This window comes from Nyctereutes procyonoides, unplaced genomic scaffold (genome assembly GCF_905146905.1).
Source record: "Nyctereutes procyonoides isolate TBG_1078 unplaced genomic scaffold, NYPRO_anot_genome, whole genome shotgun sequence".
Lineage (NCBI taxonomy): Eukaryota > Metazoa > Chordata > Mammalia > Carnivora > Canidae > Nyctereutes > Nyctereutes procyonoides.
Genome location: NW_026575024.1, coordinates 11477478 through 11494345, shown reverse-complemented (window position 1 = coordinate 11494345; position 16868 = coordinate 11477478). Strand labels below are relative to the sequence as shown.

The following is a 16868-nucleotide window of genomic DNA, read 5'->3' as shown; positions in this document are numbered from 1 at the left end:
GATTTGAGAGGTCATCTGAAGGTAGGATCCATTAGGAGGATCTTTAATGAGAGTAACTCCATCGTCAGGGTATAATGGTTTTCCCTTTGAGGATAAAACCATTAATTGAATTTAATGGTTTCTGACATTTTAGTGTTTTGTGATCCCGAAAGGAAAATCCTTTCAGTTCTTCTTCCTAACAGTCTTAAGTCCACTCCCTCAGCCCTTACTCTCGGAGTTCCTGCCCTCACTTCAATTCTAGGTTTTATCACAGGGCCTGCCCCCACCGGAAGCACTCCCCATGGCTCACTAGGGCCTTCGGGGTGCAAAAACCACTCCTGACCTTGGTTCCTGGCCTGTCACAGGTCTGCCATGACAGCTGCTCTGGCCTTATCTCTTGCTGTTGTTCGCCTCCCCTCCCCGGCCCATTCCTGGGCTCTACCTCTACTAATGTGTGGAATTGAATGCTCCCAGAATGGGCTCCCTGGCTCTGCATGTGCTGTTCCCTCTGCCGGCGGCACTTGCCCTCATTTCTTCACCTGCGAACTCTTCTTTTTTCCAATTCTGAAGCCAGCCGGCATGTCATGAGAAACCTCCTTTAGGCACCACCCAGCTGAGTTAGATGCCCACCCTGTGTTTCTGCAGCCCTTTGCCCTTCCCCGAGGTGGTCATTTGTTTCCGCCTTGTTCATATTCCTTACCAGGCTGAAGGAGCCCCTGCAGAGCAAGTCCTCTGCTCTCCTCCCTGAAACATCCTCCCACACACTCCCCTGCCCCCTACTCCCCACCCTGGAAGGTAACAGTAGGTGGTAGTTCACAAAGTAGGTGAACCAATAAGTGGCCCAGTCCAGTGGCAGAAGGAATGAAGGAGCGCATAAGCAAAAAATCAGTTTTGGGTTTTAGTGGATTTCTAATAACTTTGTCTATAACATTTTAACTTCTTTCTGTTTTTCTTTTATTTCCTAGCACAGCCGAAGGTTTAACAAGGAAAAATATGTCAGATGTCAGTGGGTGGCAAACATTTTTACAAGCCCTTGGCTACTTCCTCAAAATGTTCTTTGGCTCAGCAGCACTCGGCACTCTCACTGGCTTAATCTCTGCATTAATATCCTTTTAATATGATGAACTAGCATGGCTGAGAAGATTTTCATAATTAGATTCATTTCCAGCCATTTCCACCCCCCTGCTTAAGAGGCCAGTTTTAGTGTAAGGCTGCATTTGAAGGACCTTTACGTGGTTTTGGCTTGGGGAGCACTTTCATTGACATCCAACCACTTTTAGATGTGACGTGTACAGTTTAGGGCCTCACTTTTCAGAGTGTCTTGATCACACACACCATTGGCTCTCAGATCCCACTGTTGTGGGAGCTTGCTTCTCAGTTGAGAAGATTTTCCGTTTCCACTGTCTCCTTTTTCATAGTCAGAAAACTGGAAATTAATTTCCTCTGAAAATACTAAATTGAGGAAGTCTTTATTACCCCACTGAAAGTGATTATCTGGAGGTCCAGAAAAGAGACTTGCAAAGTGAGTCCATCCAAGGTATTCACGCTGGATTGCATTGTTCAACAGCCCATACACTTGCTGTTCCAGCCAGAGGAGGAAGGAGGCTCATTAAGGCCAATGACACCTTCATCGCTGTAGAAAATTCATCATGTTTAAAATAGGAACAGGCACCAGACCATTTCTGTGGGAGCCCAAGCCTGCGTCTCAGGGAGTTGGCCACCTGGCCCTCCTCCATGAGCAGTTTGGTCCACAGATGGCCGGAAGAGCCACCCTTGCCTATGACAGGCATGCTTGTCTGCCGTCCTATTGAATTTTCCTTCACCTCCTTTGTCCAGAAGTCTAAAGGCTCTATTGTTGGCTGACAGCTTCTCATATTATACCATAAACAGAATGGAAAAGAACTTTTTCTAGTTCAGTATTTTCCTCCATATTCATCTTTCTCTAAGGGGAGGGAGAATGGAGAACGTTCGGCGGTGATGAAGCCAAGTAGATGGGCTCAGTGAGTTCCAGCATAGGCGTGTGGGCTGTATTTGAATAGAGAGAAGACTCTCCTTTCATAGGAGCAAGAGTTTAGAAATCTCCAGGAATAGGAAAGAAAGAAGGTCCTTCAGTGGGGTACTTTACCCCAGAGTTCTGGCCACTCCGTCAGCTGTCTCATCAGACGTCAGAGGAAGGGATAAAGGGTGGTGCAGCCCCGGAAGCCCAGGCCCTCCTGGCAGCATGGGCTGTCCTCAATCTGGCTGCTTCCTCAGCTTTGCCCCAGCAACCCCAGCTTTGTCCCCGTAGCTCTGGCACATTGTCAGCCTTTCAAGTCAGCATTTTTAAATGAGTTGACTTACGTTGATTTTCATTTATAAATCCCTACCATTTGTCTCAGGAATTTACAGTTGTTGGTGTTTTGTCCGATTCCCTTTCTTAAAACAACAGTCTGCCTGCAAAAGGAAAAAAAAAAACAGATTTTCATGTGTTACCCTCGGATGTTCAAAAGCCTTTCACATCCGTTGCTTACCCTATATATTTGGAAGGCAGCAGTTTTGTGACTTGTCTACATCTCCCATCAACTGTCCGTTGGTTCTTTTTCCTTGACAACTGTTATTTACGTGCTAAAGCATATTGACTTGAGGAAAACGCCTTCCTTGGAGTTTGGCATGATGATCATTTTTGCTTATCTTCCTTATGGGCTCGCAGAAGGAATCTCGCTCTCGGGTAAGTGACAGAAACGTTGAACTGCTGGGGTTGATGGCATGTTGTCCTGCCTGGTGAAAGAGGTTAGATCAGTGGGGTCCCTTTTTTTTTTTAAGATTTTATTTATTTATTCATGAGAGACAGAGAGGGAGAGGCAGAGACACTGGCAGAGAGAGAAGCAGGCTCCCTGCAGGGAGCCTGATGTCAGACTCATCCAGCGACTCCAGGATCCTGCCCTGAGCCATTGGCAAATGCTTAACCGCTGAGCCACCCAGGCATCCCAGTGGGGTCTCTTCCAATCACAAGAGACAGTCACAACTCTCAAAAGCTTAAGCAACAAAGGGGATTTACTGACCCTTGACCTGGGTCAATTCAGGTCTGGCTGGATTCAGGGTCTCGGTGTTGTCATGGTCATGTTTTCTCTTCACCCACTGTCCTGTAGCAGAGATCAAAATACTCATCCAGTGGTGCCTCTTTCCCAGAATATGGCATCTAAAGAGCCTTCACTCAAAGGATGGGGTCAGACCGCCAAGGGCCAGTCAATCCCCTGGCCTGCCCCCCAGCCCCTATTGAGCTGCATTCTATCACTATAGTTTTGCCTTTTCCAGATTGTCCTACAAATGAAATCACGTAGTATATAGACTTTTGTGTCTCCTTTCTTTTAGTTATAGTAATGTTGTTGAGAGACATCCATGGTTTTGCACTTGTCAGTAGCTTATACACTCTTACTGCACTACATTTTATTCATTCATTTGAAGGAGATTTGAGTTTTTCCAGATTTTAGCTATGAACATGTGTGCATATTTTCATTTATCTTGGATAAATACCTAAGAGTGAGGTGGCTGGGTGATACAGTGAGTATATATTTATTAGAAACTGCCTGCTGTTCTCCAAAATGACTGGACCATTTTGCATCCCCACAAGAATGCATGAGAGAGTTCCAGCTACTTCCTGTCCTCATCGACACTTATTTTAATTTTTTAAAGTTTAGCCATTTTGATAGTTGTGTGGCAATTTGATTTTGATGGACTTTGGAATAGTCCTCTTTATATTCTACTTGGAGTTCATTGAGCTTCTTGGGTTTATACTTTATGAAGTTATAGCTTTTCACAAATTTGGGAAATTTTTACCCATTTCTTTAAACACTTTTTTGTGTTTTCCCATCTCTTCTCCTGTTGAAACTTCAGTTACTGAAATGATCAACAATATACTGTCATCCCATAATACACTTGGCCTTTTTAATTGTTTTCAACCTGTGGTGTTTGTGCTTTACTTTGCCTGGTTTCTTTTGCTATGTCTTTATGTTCACGGATCTTTTTTTCTGCTACACCCACTGTCCTGTTAGTTGCATCCAGTGTATTTTCCACTTCAAATATTATAGTATTCATCTACAGGAGTTCCCCTTAAGTCATTTTTTAAAAAATATTTTATTTATCTATTCATGAGAGACACAGAGGCAGAGGGAGAAGCAGGCCCCATGCAGGGAGCCTAATGCGGGACTCGATCCTGGGTCTCCAGGATCGCGCCCTGGACTAAAGGCAGCACTAAACCACTGAGCTACCCGGGCTGCCCTACTGTCTACGTTCTTGAGCACATGGAGCATGTGTATAACAGCTGCTGTAAATCCTCGTTTGCTAATTCCATCATCTCTGTCAATTCTAGGTTGTCTTTGGTCAGTTCACTTTTCTTCTGCTTATAAGTCATATTTTCCTGTTCTTTGCTTGCTTACTAGTTTTTGATTGAATACCAGTCATTGTAAATTTTATTATGTTGTCGAATACTAGATTTTACTGTATTCTTCGCAGAATTTGGGGTTTTCTTCTGCTGTGTATCTGAGTTTCTCAGAATCACTTTAATCCCTTTGGGGTTGATTTTTCGATTTTGTCGGCAGGCCCAGAGGTAACGCAGTGCCCTACCGAGGCCTCTCCCTCCTGGCTCATCTATTACAAGGTTACCTCACTCTGGCCTGGGCAAACACAAACTTACCAGCCCTGTGTCTGCTTCAAGAATTGTTGGCCTATTCTTTTTTAGTGGCTGTCTCCCTAGCTTCTTGGAATCTCACCCCACACATGGACAGACCAGTACAGTACAAGATTCAGGGGGATGCTCTGGTAGCTCTCCAGAGCTCTGTTTCTGTGTGGCCCCTCCTCCTGGTTTTGTTTTTTTTTTTTTTCCTCCTGGTATTATGACTGCTTTGAGTCCCTCGAAAGGAATGTTGGCCTATTCCTTTCACCTGTCTCCTCTTAGCTGGACCAACCCTGCTGGGCTTGGTTTTGGAGTTCCCCTCCCTAAGCCTCAACCTGGAAGCTATGTCAGGGCAGAAGCTGGGCTGGGGCCTGGAGGAGAAGTGGCCACTTTGTTTGTTTCCCTTCTGTCAGGAATGTTTCCCTTCCAACGATCCTATCCTGCAGTACCCAACGTCAGAAGACAGTTTCGTTTCACATCTTCTAGCAGGTTTTCTAGTTGTTTATGGCAGGACAGCAGTCTGCCTAGCAAAGTGGAAGTCCCCAGTGGTTTTTAATGACTGTTGAGCAGAAATCTCCTGCCCGCAGGTCACTCTCTAGAATCACATATAGGTACTCTGCGAGCAGATCCTGCCAAGGAGGAAGCAGAGAGGACTCTGGCCATTTTCACTGGAGAACTCGTTATAAACCTTATGGTTTTGTTTGTTCTTAGTTTGATTTGTTCCCAAGCCAGTTCTCTTGGGTAATTTCATCGTGGTATCTGTCATCAAGTTCCTTCTCTTATCTGTCCCGAATTTTGGCACTTACATAAATATTACCTTTGAGTCATTTGGCTTTAGCCTAGCTATTTTTACCTCTGTTTTTCTAAATTGCTCCACACCCCTTTGAGATGAACGGTGAGTACCTGGTTGGCAAAGATGTATTTTGTGCATCCATTTCAAATTTGTGATTAAAACAAGGGTGTGTTTTTCTTGTCTTCCAAGAAGCTGTGTTTTCTGTTTGTCGGTTTCACTTCTTTAAGGACCTTTGCTACATGAGCCAATGGAGCCAAATTCAGCACACACAAGCCAAGAGCACGCTTGGCCATGTCTAGGCGATTGGCTGGGCTCTCCCCCTGTTTGTCTTTGGGTTCTCAGACAAGGTTAGGATAGCCCGGGTGCGTTGGGAGGACCTTCTAGTCCTGCTGTGAGAACACAGTGGGAAAGGTGATGTCCCCCCTTCCTTCTCATGCTGCACTATTCCTGTCACAAATGACTGAGTGAGCAGTTCCCAAGAATAGGGAGCAGGATGCTGTCCTCTGACTCACACCCAAACCATATGTTTAGGACACAGCAGTTAAGGATGCCAGACAGACCTGGGTTTGAATCCCAGCCCCGTCTCTCGTTAGCTGTGTAACCTCACACAACTGACTAATCTACTCTGAGCATCTACTTCCTCCTCATGAAATGGATGTTATAAAAGGGCCACCCCGAGGCTCGTGGTGAGGATTAAAGGGAAGGATGCAAGTAAGAGCTCTGACAGAGGCATGCTGGGGTGACCACATACCCTACTGGCCCTAGTACCCCCAACATGTAAACTAATAATACCCCCTTTCACTCTCACAAACATCCTGGCTTCAACAGCAAATTAAATTCTCCCTCTAATCATGAGTTAGTAAGTGTTAGCCCTTTTCAGAATCTTTTCTAACTCTATCAACAGTAATTATTCTGTTTATTGAGGCCAGTTTCAGGGGCCACTTTGCCCTCTGGCTCTAAAGATTCTGGGATAAATAGACCCCACCTTTGCCAGGGATTGGGGCAGAGCGACCACTGTCATGGCGAGTCACAGAGGATGGGACTTGGGGGTTGAAGGGTGAATCTGCAAGATTGACCAGGATATAACACATTGTGCCAAGTTGGGAAAACGTAGGCCAAAGGTAGAAAGCGTGCAGCCCTCGTGTACACAGCCAGGGGAGTCCTTTATTTGTGGCACTGCCTATGGGAGAAAAACTGGAAGCAACTACATGTTCATTTACAGGAGAGAAAGATTACATAAGTTTGGGTAGGCTCTTACTATGGAATCCTGTGCAGCCACTAAGTGAACTTAACCTATTTGTATTGCCGTGGAAAGAACTCCCAAGATATATTGCTAAGTTTTAAGAAAGAAAGTTGGAAAACCATTTATCCATCCATTCAACCCTGGGCTGAGAACTGTCCTTGGTACTGGGGCTGTCCTTCATAAACAAGACCAGATCAGGTTCCCAACTGCTGAAGAAAGATGGGAAGCAAGTAAGCAAACACATACCATAATTTTCAGGGCATGAAGAAGTGACAGGAAGGAGAGAAATCAGAGCACTGTGATAGAGAGTGGCATGGGTGCAGGTGTGTCCTGCAGCAGGGGGTCCTCAAATAGGTGGTGCATGAGCTAAGGCTTGTATGGTGAGAAGGAGGCAGCCAAGGGAGGGAGGGCCCAGGGCATGATTCCTGAGCAGTGCTTGACCTCCCATATTGCCATGAGATAGCTTGGCACACTTCAGGAGGAGCAGAGGTCCATCGTGGCTGGGACAGAGCGGCGGGGACCCCGGCCCACAGAGTTCTCTAGTCCTGGGCAGGAGTTGGGATTCTGTTATGTGTGCAAAGGCAGGCAAGTGTTGGAGGTCTTTTAAAAATCCCTCTGCTGATAATCCATGCTGCATACATAATGTGATCCTCCTATTCATTGCCTTTTAAAGACAGATTTATGGCTTAGGAAAAGAACTGGCAACCTGTATCAGAAACTTAATTTGGGGTGAGGTGGTGTGAATGGAGAGTCTCTTACTCTACCTCTGAGTCTGGATGTTTTATAGAAAAATGGGTTTATTTTGAGGTAATTAACAAAGAAAACTAACTGTGATTTGATCCAGCCTTCAGGAAATTCATATTTTACCCACAGAAAGGTACGATACAGTAGAAGTTATACCTTGATAGGACCACCCTTCACCTTCTGCCTTTGGACTTGAGTCTATTCATCATCATTGTTCATTACATTTAAAATAATGGATTTAACTGAGACTAGAAATGGATTTCTTCCCTCCTTCCCTCCCTTCTTTCCTTCCTACCTTCCTTCCAAGAAGCTAGCATTTTGCTGCACTATTATCTACTTCCTCAAATGAGTTTGCCTTCTAAAAGAAATACATGTGTCGGGAATTCTTCCTTAGGGCATTTTTTAAAATACCCATGCTTTAGGGCTCCTGGGTGGCTTAGTCAATTAAACATCTGCCTTCAGCTCAGGTCGTGATCTTGGGGTCCTGGGATTGAACCCCCATCAGGCTCCCTGCTCAGCAGGGAGTATGCTGCTCCCTTTGTCTCTGTCCCCTACTTGTTCTCGCTCACTTGCTCTCTGTCTCTCTCTCAAATAAATAAATAATCTTTAAAAAAAAAATACCCATGTCTTTTATCTCTACAAGTGAGCCTGTTTACACCATTTATCCACTGGTGTTTTTACAGCCTGTGTGGTGGCAGCTACAGTGGATAAGGGTAGTCTGGGTAATGGAGAAGCCACCTTTGCTGAGAGACGGCTCATAGGGCAGACACTTGAACTGTCCCTTGGGCCTTTGCACCCACTTCTGATGCTGCTGACTCTTTCCTTTAAACCTCAGAACTCAAGAGATGCTCTGACCTTAGACTAACCCAGGGTAAAATGTGGTGGCTGGCTGTTTACTCTTGCTTTGGCCAGAGGACCCATTTCCATAGAGTCCAAATTCAGCCTCCAGAAGTGGTTTGTTTATCTATACAGAAATTTTGTTAACATTTAAGTTAGTTGCTATCATTAAAAGCTGGGAGAAAAAGAAAGGTAAAATAATAATAATAATAAATAAAAGCTGGGAGATTTCCCATAAGAAACAGCTTTCTAGTATCTCTCAAAAAGCTAGAAGGAAGGTTGGTCACCACTTAGGCCTCCCATCTACAGGCTCGCAGTGCCTGGTGGGTCACACAAGGTGGCAGGCCTGCCCCTGTGGGGATGGTATTGAGAATGCAAGCTGAGCTCTTGCAATGTCTCTACTACAGTTCAGTGGTTTTCACCCCTTTTCTAACTGGAGAGTCAGCCATTCATCCTTGTCACTAGAGTGGCAGGCGTGAGCTACAACTTTGCTTATAAATTTTCACTTGTAATCCATTTTAGCAGCTTACTTAATGACTTTATAAACATCTCAGCTTCCTTACATGACAGTGAGACCCCTTTGCTGCTGCCGAGGCAGAGCAGCAGTAACAGACGAACCCATCCACACAAAGCACTGTGGGAATGATCGGGGCAGTGGGCAATAGGTGTGGACTCCCGTGAAGAGCTTTCAGGAAAGGACACATATCCTTTTTTAGTCACTCCTCTTTGTAATCTAAAAGATTATGATAGGGGACGCCTGGACGGATCAGCGGTTGAGCATCTGTCTTCAGCTCAGGGCATGATCCCAGGATCCAGGATCAATTCCCACATCAGGATCCCTGAGGGGAGCCTGCTTCTCCCTCTCCCTCTGCCTATGTGTCTGTCTCTGTCTGTCTGTCTCTCTCTCTCTCTCTGTGTGTGCGTGTCTCTTATGAATAAATAAACAAATCTTTAAAAAAATAAAAATAAAAAATAAAAGATTATGGTGATTAAGGTGAAAATTAGAAAAGAAATGAAAGTCCACGCAGTCTCCACATCCCGATTCTTACACTCCCTTTCTACCCCAAGAGTGATTCACCTGCCCTGTTTCTGTCTGTGGGTGAGAGTCACTTGTTCCCAGTACCCCCTTGGCAGGTCCACGAGAAGCTGCTGTTAGTCCCCTGCCTGGAAGAGAGAGCTGAGGCTTGGAGAGGTAAAGAAGGTTGGCCTGAGGTCACCCAGCTGGTAAGGACGCTGCCAGTGATAGGGGGCCTGTAGCATTTCTCTGCAGCCTCCAGGAGGCCTCAGGTAGTACTTTCTTCGCTTTTTCTTTTCCTTTTCTGAATATATGTAACACTGTAGGGTCCAGTGACCTGCAGAAAATATACGCTATTATTTGTGTATCAAATAGCAGGTGCTCTTCTGTGCTGTTCATGACTCTGTGCTTTCCCTCTTGGTCTCTCTCTAGGCATCATGGCCATCCTGTTCTCGGGCATTGTGATGTCCCACTACACGCACCATAACCTGTCCCCAGTCACCCAGATCCTCATGCAGCAGACCCTCCGGACCGTGGCCTTCCTGTGCGGTGAGTTCTGCCTCTGTGTGGTCCTGCACAGGCCTGCCCACAGCCTTTGCTCTGCTACACCGTTTCGGGAGGCTGCTCAGCCTTCCCCTGGCAGGAGAGGCAGCAGAATTCCTTCAAGCCAGATACTGCACTCCCTTATCTTCTGTTTATTACTCTGGCTTTCAAATTCCGTAATGTAAACCTAACTCCTAATAACTTTCTAGAACATTTGATGCCTGCGATTTTAAAAACACAAACAGTAAGAACTACTAATTATGAATATTGGAGACTCCTATGTTTGTAATGTTGTAAAGTGACATTTCCAAAAATGTATTCCCTGGCATTGGCATCGGTGAGAGTTAGCTAGGACAAGACCCAACAGTCAACAAGAATCTGGAAAATCTTGGGCGAAATGCAGTTTCAGTTTGGGGACTGCAAGAGCATTGTGAGCTGACACACATCATAGCATTTCCCCAGCATATCCACAGGCCCCTTTTCCACAAGAGTGGCTCGAAGAGCATAACTTGGGAGCTCGTGTGCCAGCACAGTCATTGTTGGGCAGGGTCCACCACAAGAACTCTCTCTGTGAAGCTCTTGCAGCGTGGGCTCTTGCTCCCCCACACTCTGCTGTACTCCCTCACCTTGTCCCTGGTTTATATCTGGCAGCAAAGGATGCACTCTCACACGGTCCCTTTCCACTGGCCTACCAGGTAACTGTGCCCAGCTGTCATCATCAGCATCTCCCTGGCACTGCAGTAGGGTGCGTCTCATTTTCCAGCACCAGTTCCACACGGTCACATCCTAGGAGGCAGGGGCAGGCTGTGCAGAAGCTTCCTTCTGCAGCCTTAGGGTGCTCAGGTGCCCAGAGTTCAGATGACTTGCCCTCAGTCTTGTAGCTAAGAAGTGAGTCTGGAATCCAGGTCTGTCTCTTCCTGGCCAAGGGGGTCTTTTTACCCCAGCCCCCCACTCACAGAGCCCTAGCTAAAGTCTCTGAACCTGATACTCGCAGTTAAAGGAATGTAAAGCAAAACACCTGTCTGTTTTGTACTCATCAGATTGGCATATCGTAAGTTTGCTAATACCCACTTCCGATATGGGCATTTGGAAAGCAGACCTTGCTGACAGGCGTGTGCACCGATGCCATCTCTTGTACAGTCATTGCAGCATCAGGCAGGGTTTCAAAGCCGTGTGCTCTTTGACCCTCCAGTGCTACCCTCAGGAACTGAGCCTGGATATTTGTCGTAACTGTTAACATCAGAAATAGAAGCAGCTTAAGTGTCCATTGACAGAGGATTTGTTTTGTTCAGTTAGCCATGACAGTCAATATAGTGAAATTTATGCCACCACGGAAAAGCATAACATAGATCTAAATATGTTCTGAATGAGCTGATTTGGAAAGATCACAAAAATATTAGATAAGAAAAAATTCAAGGAGGAGAAGGGTGTGTATACTATCCGGCTTGCAGACTTGTTTTAAAAAGATACGTGTTTAGAGAAAAACATGGCTGAAATATTTTAAAGCAGCCTTTCTATTTTATGATGTTCAACTCTTTTAAAATACAGTCTTTGTCTCCCTGATTATTAGCCTATTCTGGGGGATGTTGTAAGCAGGGAGCTTAGTGCTAGAAATTCATACGGTGCTTTTTCTTAAGATACACAAGGGCTTGCTGGCACAGAGAGTAGGGATCCGACTCTGTCTGCCTCGTGGATGGAAGCCGAGAGTCGGAGATCCCCCTCTCTTCCTACAGATCCTGCGGGTACAAGTCCTCTTCCAAACCTGTGACAGCATCAAATGTGTGAAGTCACTCACTTAGTTTTGTCTGCCCTGGTAAGGAAGTTAACCGAGGGCCTTTCCACACTGGTTATGTGGTATCTGCAGTCATTTGCTCTGAATTTTTGCCACTTTGCTGCAGTCAGGATCCTCGCTAATGACAGTGTTTGACAAATGGGCAGATTCATGTATTTATCATCTTCCCCCGGTTGGAGAGTATTTATTTGCATGAGTATTTGACAGCTGGCTCATTAAATGAGGAGATTCTGAATAAGCAAGCACATGTGGCTCATGGGATAGAAAAGAATGAGTGAATCGAAGTACAAGTTCCACCAAGGAGGCATCAGGTGCAGGATTTTTCAGAAAATAAGCAAAGTTGTTATAGTGGATTCTGACTTACATGAAATGTTTGCTTGCTTTAATGATTGAGTACCATGTTAGAAGAAAATAGTTGGGGCTGAATAATCCATTCTTTGGTTTGTTTCAGAAACATGTGTGTTTGCATTTCTTGGCCTGTCCATTTTTAGTTTCCCTCACAAGTTTGAAATTTCCTTTGTCATCTGGTGCATAGTAAGTATTTTCCTTGTTTTTTATTTAATTACTTCTTTGTAGATCAATAACCACATATTCTGGATTCATTTATGTAACTGTTAACTGCTCAAAGTCAACAGCTACATAGACACTCTTCTGTTTAAAGTTTCTTTTGTTAAAAAAATCATAAACATACAATAAAGGGAGGAGGGATGGAATTAATGAATATCCCTGGAAAAGAATTTTTGCTTCTTTTTGAATTTTAAACGGCCTTAAAGGTTATGATCTTCTCTAAAACATACAAGTTCCTGTGTTTCTATGTGAGGTGGTGAAAGCAGATTTCAGAATTTAATACATACTTGATCATAGCCATGTAAAAACATCATGCATAGAGGAAAAAACCATGTGAAAGAATATAGCACAATGTTCACAGGGGTTGTAGAATTGGGGATAATTTCTTTTCCTTTTTTACTTTTTCTCAATAATTTATAATGCATATATTTACTTCTTGCTGTGGCCTTCTTCAGATGTGTCCATTTTTGAGCATAACCGTGGACACTTGTTTAAAGTAAAGATTACCAGGCCCTTACCTCCCCAGAGGTTTACCCAGAGCAGTTGTCCGAGGTGATTCTTGCCATTCAGAAGGTTTGGGAAGCTTATCCCTGGACTCAGGGCAGCAAGAGGAGACAAATTAAAATATTAATTTAAGCTAATTAATAAACTAACAAATTAAGTCATAAATTAACTAATTAATTTAAAATAGGAAAGGAGGGATCCCTGGGTGGCGCAGCGGGGATCCTGGGTGGCACAGCGGTTTGGCACCTGCCTTTGGCCCAGGGCGCGATCCTGGAGACCCGGGATCAAATCCCACATCGGGCTCCCGGTGCATGGAGCCTGCTTCTCCCTCTGCCTGTCTCTGCCTCTCTCTCTGTGTGTGTGTGTGTGTAACTATCATAAAATAAATGAAAAAAATAAATAAATAAAATAGGAAAGGAAAAGTTTAATCATTCACAGTAGAATCAAATCTTTTGGGGGAAATAAATGTTTAGCATTTAAAACAAAGGTCCAGCTTCCTCAGGCATCTGATGAAAGTGACATGAATGGCTTCTGACCTGTGAGCATTTAGCCTGGTGCTCCCAGGTCTCTCCCCTCATTGTGAGCTTGTCTCCCAGGGGCCTGCTGCCTGCTGATTCTTGCTGTAATCCCTAACTCGATCTTTGTTGTCCTTTGAGACCCACCTTCAATTTAAGACACATGAGAAGCACGCCTTACCGTTGCTCAATCAATTATCATAATTCATCTTCAGTTAACTTTTATTACCAATGCCACTTAACAGAACCCAGCTATTGGAGAGGCACACCTTTTTTAAGCACTGTCACCTACCATGTACAAACCAGTGAGGCGTACCTGTTTGGCACATGGGAAACCAAGCCATGGAGAAGCTAAAGAATCCTCTGGAAACAGTGTTTCTCCTTGCAGTAGGGGTGCTTCCCCCTCTCAGTCAGCAAGAGCTCATTGCTTCTGTCACTGTTATCTGTCCTTCAAACTCAAGTTTCAGGACAAAAGAGGACAGCCAAAATCATTTCCCAAAAGTGTAAGAGTCTTTAGTGTGGTCCCTGGGTAAAAGGGCCACGTTTGGTCAAACCTGAGACACAAGTGCAGGGATGAAAGATTGGATTTCAGTGGGTGAAACGGAAGTGGCTCCCTCAGCCGTGGGCTGGGAACAAAAGGAAAATGAGAAGATGTGCTGGAGTGGGAGCTCCCTCCCGCTCCTGGAGGTGGCTAGTGCTGTTCAGATGCATTACCTTAGACTCACTCAGTGGTCAAGGGCACGGGCTTTGGAGACCGGACTGGGTTTGGGACATGGCTCCCCTACTTCCTGCCTAGGTCCTCTTAGACCAGTCCTTTACCCTCTGTCTCCATTTCCTTGCCCCTGAAACTTAGAGCCTGCCAAGTGTACATGTGTATATTGTGTACATGTTATTAGGTTAGTTATGGTGAGAACCAAGTTGAAAAAAGCAAATTAATAAGTAGTTCTAGGCATCCAATTAAATAAGATTTAAACCTTACCTAAAGCTGTATTTTGTTAAGACTGTAGAGATGGGTAGGAACCCAAAGCTGTGGCAAGCAAATGTCCAGGCAGGGTGCATGTGACCTCCTTCTAGAACCTGCCTACACATTCCTTCTGCTTGAGGAGCAGCATTTACGAGCATTAGGTGTACGTCCTTCTCAGTCATTCCTCCTTTCCCTGAGGAGTGGGGCGCCCATAGGAGAGGCAGGAACGCCTTGTCTGTCCCTCCAGGGCTAGCCCATTGGGAACGATTAGCTCGGGCCTGTCCCATGGTGGAGCACCTTTGGAAAGAGTGGGAATGACCTTAAATTAGTCTCTGGATACTTTAGCATGGCCTCTTGGCATTTGGTTTTGTTCTACTGTCATAACTAAAGCTGGCTTTAATACTTGTTAGTCCTCTCTTCCTGGCCATGGCAACATACTGTACAAAGTGTGATCCTTTCCCAGACTCATAGAAACCAGCATCTAGAGCAACATGCCCCAGCTGGGTCTCTGCCTAGCGTTATCATTCATGTCTTTCATGGCCAAGGGGAAGGCTGCATTTATTCTGGGTGTGTCACAAGGTCTGTGTTAGCTTCAACAAGCTTCATCTTGAAAGACCAGAGGTTTCTGTCTAAGACTTCATTTGTTGCTATTTCACAGGTACTTGTACTGTTTGGCAGAGCAGTAAACATTTTCCCTCTTTCCTACCTCCTGAATTTCTTCCGTGATCATAAAATCACACCGAAGATGATGTTCATCATGTGGTTTAGTGGTAAGTCCAATGTTGAATGAACAGTGGAAGGAAAATGCCTCTTATAAAGGCACACGCTGTATAGAGAGTGCATGTGGCTATCTGCTGGAGCCCTTTGAAGATGGGAGTGCCTCAAAAAAAAAAAAAAAGAAAAGAAAAGAAAAAGAAAATGGGAGCGCTTCAAGGTGCCAGGGTGGCTCAGTTAGTGAAGCGTCTACCTTCGGCTCGGGTCATAAATCCAGGGTCCTGGGATCAAGCCCTGTGTCAGGTTCCATGAGGAGCCTGCTACTCCCTCTGCCTTTCACTTCCCCCTGCTTGTACTCTCTCCCTCTCTGTCAAATAAATAAAATTTTTAAATAAAAAGAAAAACGGCCACACCTCATAAGGCAAAAATCCTACAATCCCCTGGTTAACAGGGTCCGGACGAGCCCCTTCCAGACAGTACTCCTCACAGGCTCCATGCTGTGAGATAAATGGGTAATGTGCATCTGTTCTACACATGAGGAAGCCCAGGCTTAAGGCAAAGGACTCACTTGGGTTTGTGTATGAACAGGAGGCAGAGCCAGAATTTACTGTCTATTCACGTTCCTCTTGACAGATGGGCAGCCTGGGGCAGGTTGCACAAGGAGCAGCTTTGACTTGCCTGCAAGTAGTGTAGGGCTCAAAATAAAGAAAGTTCAAGTTGAAACTTTTTTTGCACGACAGGCTAGGTTTAGGTATTTTTTTCCTTTAGAGTTCTCAGCATTGATTGGAACACTAAGTTTCTGTGCAAATTCCTCTACTTTTTAAAGGATGGGAATGAGTTCATCTTTGGCTCCTAACACACTGGATCCTGAGGCATCTTTAAATTTATTTTTGAGCAATACATCCAGTTCTTTGTACCTTCTTATTTAAATATTATAATTAAAATATTCCATGTGGGTCGGGGTATAGCAACATGCTTTATAAGTTGTTTTCTATCCAACAGCGTATCTGTAAATTTCTCACAGATATGTCTCCCCTTTCAAAAGGCCTTGTTTAAAATATATACATATGTATGTGTGTGTGAGATATGTATGTATGTATAGCAAGAGAAACTTTTTGCTCAATCTTTTTTGCCAAGAAGAAAAAAAATGTAGTAGATCCAAGGTCTTAAAAATTTCAAAGAAAATGTCAGAGATGTATCAGATACTTTACATAGTAGCGTGAGCTGTTTGGAGAAGTGGGCATGGGAAGAGGCCTCTGTGGGGAATGGGGCGCTGTTCTAAACAGTGAGGACCATTGGTCCCTGGTGCTTCTCCCAGGCCATCCTGAGCCCTCTTGCCACAGGCTTTTGCCCTCTCTTTCCTGGATCCTCAGACTCTGTCTCTACTGAGACATCATCATTGAAACTCTTTAAAGATTCTTTTCTTTCTCAGCAAAAAAACAGGAACTTCAACCCAAACCCCTTCTGCACACCCCCTCCAGCTGCTTCCCATCTCCCAATGCTGCCAGACCTCCTGACATGGACTGTCCTCACCTGCTTTCTCCACTTCCTCACCTCCTGTTCATGGACCTGAACTTGGCCTTGCCCGGGTCACAAAGCAACCTTTTGCAGCCAAAACCTGGCGAGCACAGGGCAGCCCTCGTCCAGCCTACCTCCTCGGCTTTGAGCTGCTTCTTCCTACTGACCTGCTTTCTGCCTGGAGATCTTCTTTCCTAGGCCTCCTGGTTGCCTTCCTTTTCCTGTGGGGTTTCCTTGGCTTGCCCCTCCTCTTTTACCAAACCCTCAACACTGGCTTCTTCAGGACTCAGCCCCAGGCCTGCTTCTGCTCTTGTGTTCTCACACGTTCACCCATCATGTGGCCTCCACTTCCATCAAGTTCCCACACTCCCAAAGCTGTTTGCTCTTTTTTTTTTTTTTAAAGATTTTGTTTGGGATCCCTGGGTGGCGCAGCAGTTTGGCGCCTGCCTTTGGCCCAGGGCACGATCCTGGAGACCCGGGATCGAATCC

At 45.1% G+C, this 16868-nt stretch overlaps 1 protein-coding gene across 3 annotated transcripts in view; it reads left to right on the top strand.

Moving 5' to 3' along the window:
* Positions 1-16868, top strand: part of SLC9A8 (solute carrier family 9 member A8) — a 68621-nt gene that overhangs the window by 44929 nt on the left and 6824 nt on the right. For all 3 annotated transcript variants that reach the window (XM_055300518.1, XM_055300508.1, XM_055300501.1), the window contains 5 exons: positions 945-1083; positions 2581-2686; positions 9695-9811; positions 12049-12131; positions 14806-14917. In XM_055300518.1, coding sequence (XP_055156493.1) covers positions 945-1083; positions 2581-2686; positions 9695-9811; positions 12049-12131; positions 14806-14917 — 557 coding nt within the window. The remainder of the gene's footprint in view (positions 1-944; positions 1084-2580; positions 2687-9694; positions 9812-12048; positions 12132-14805; positions 14918-16868) is intronic.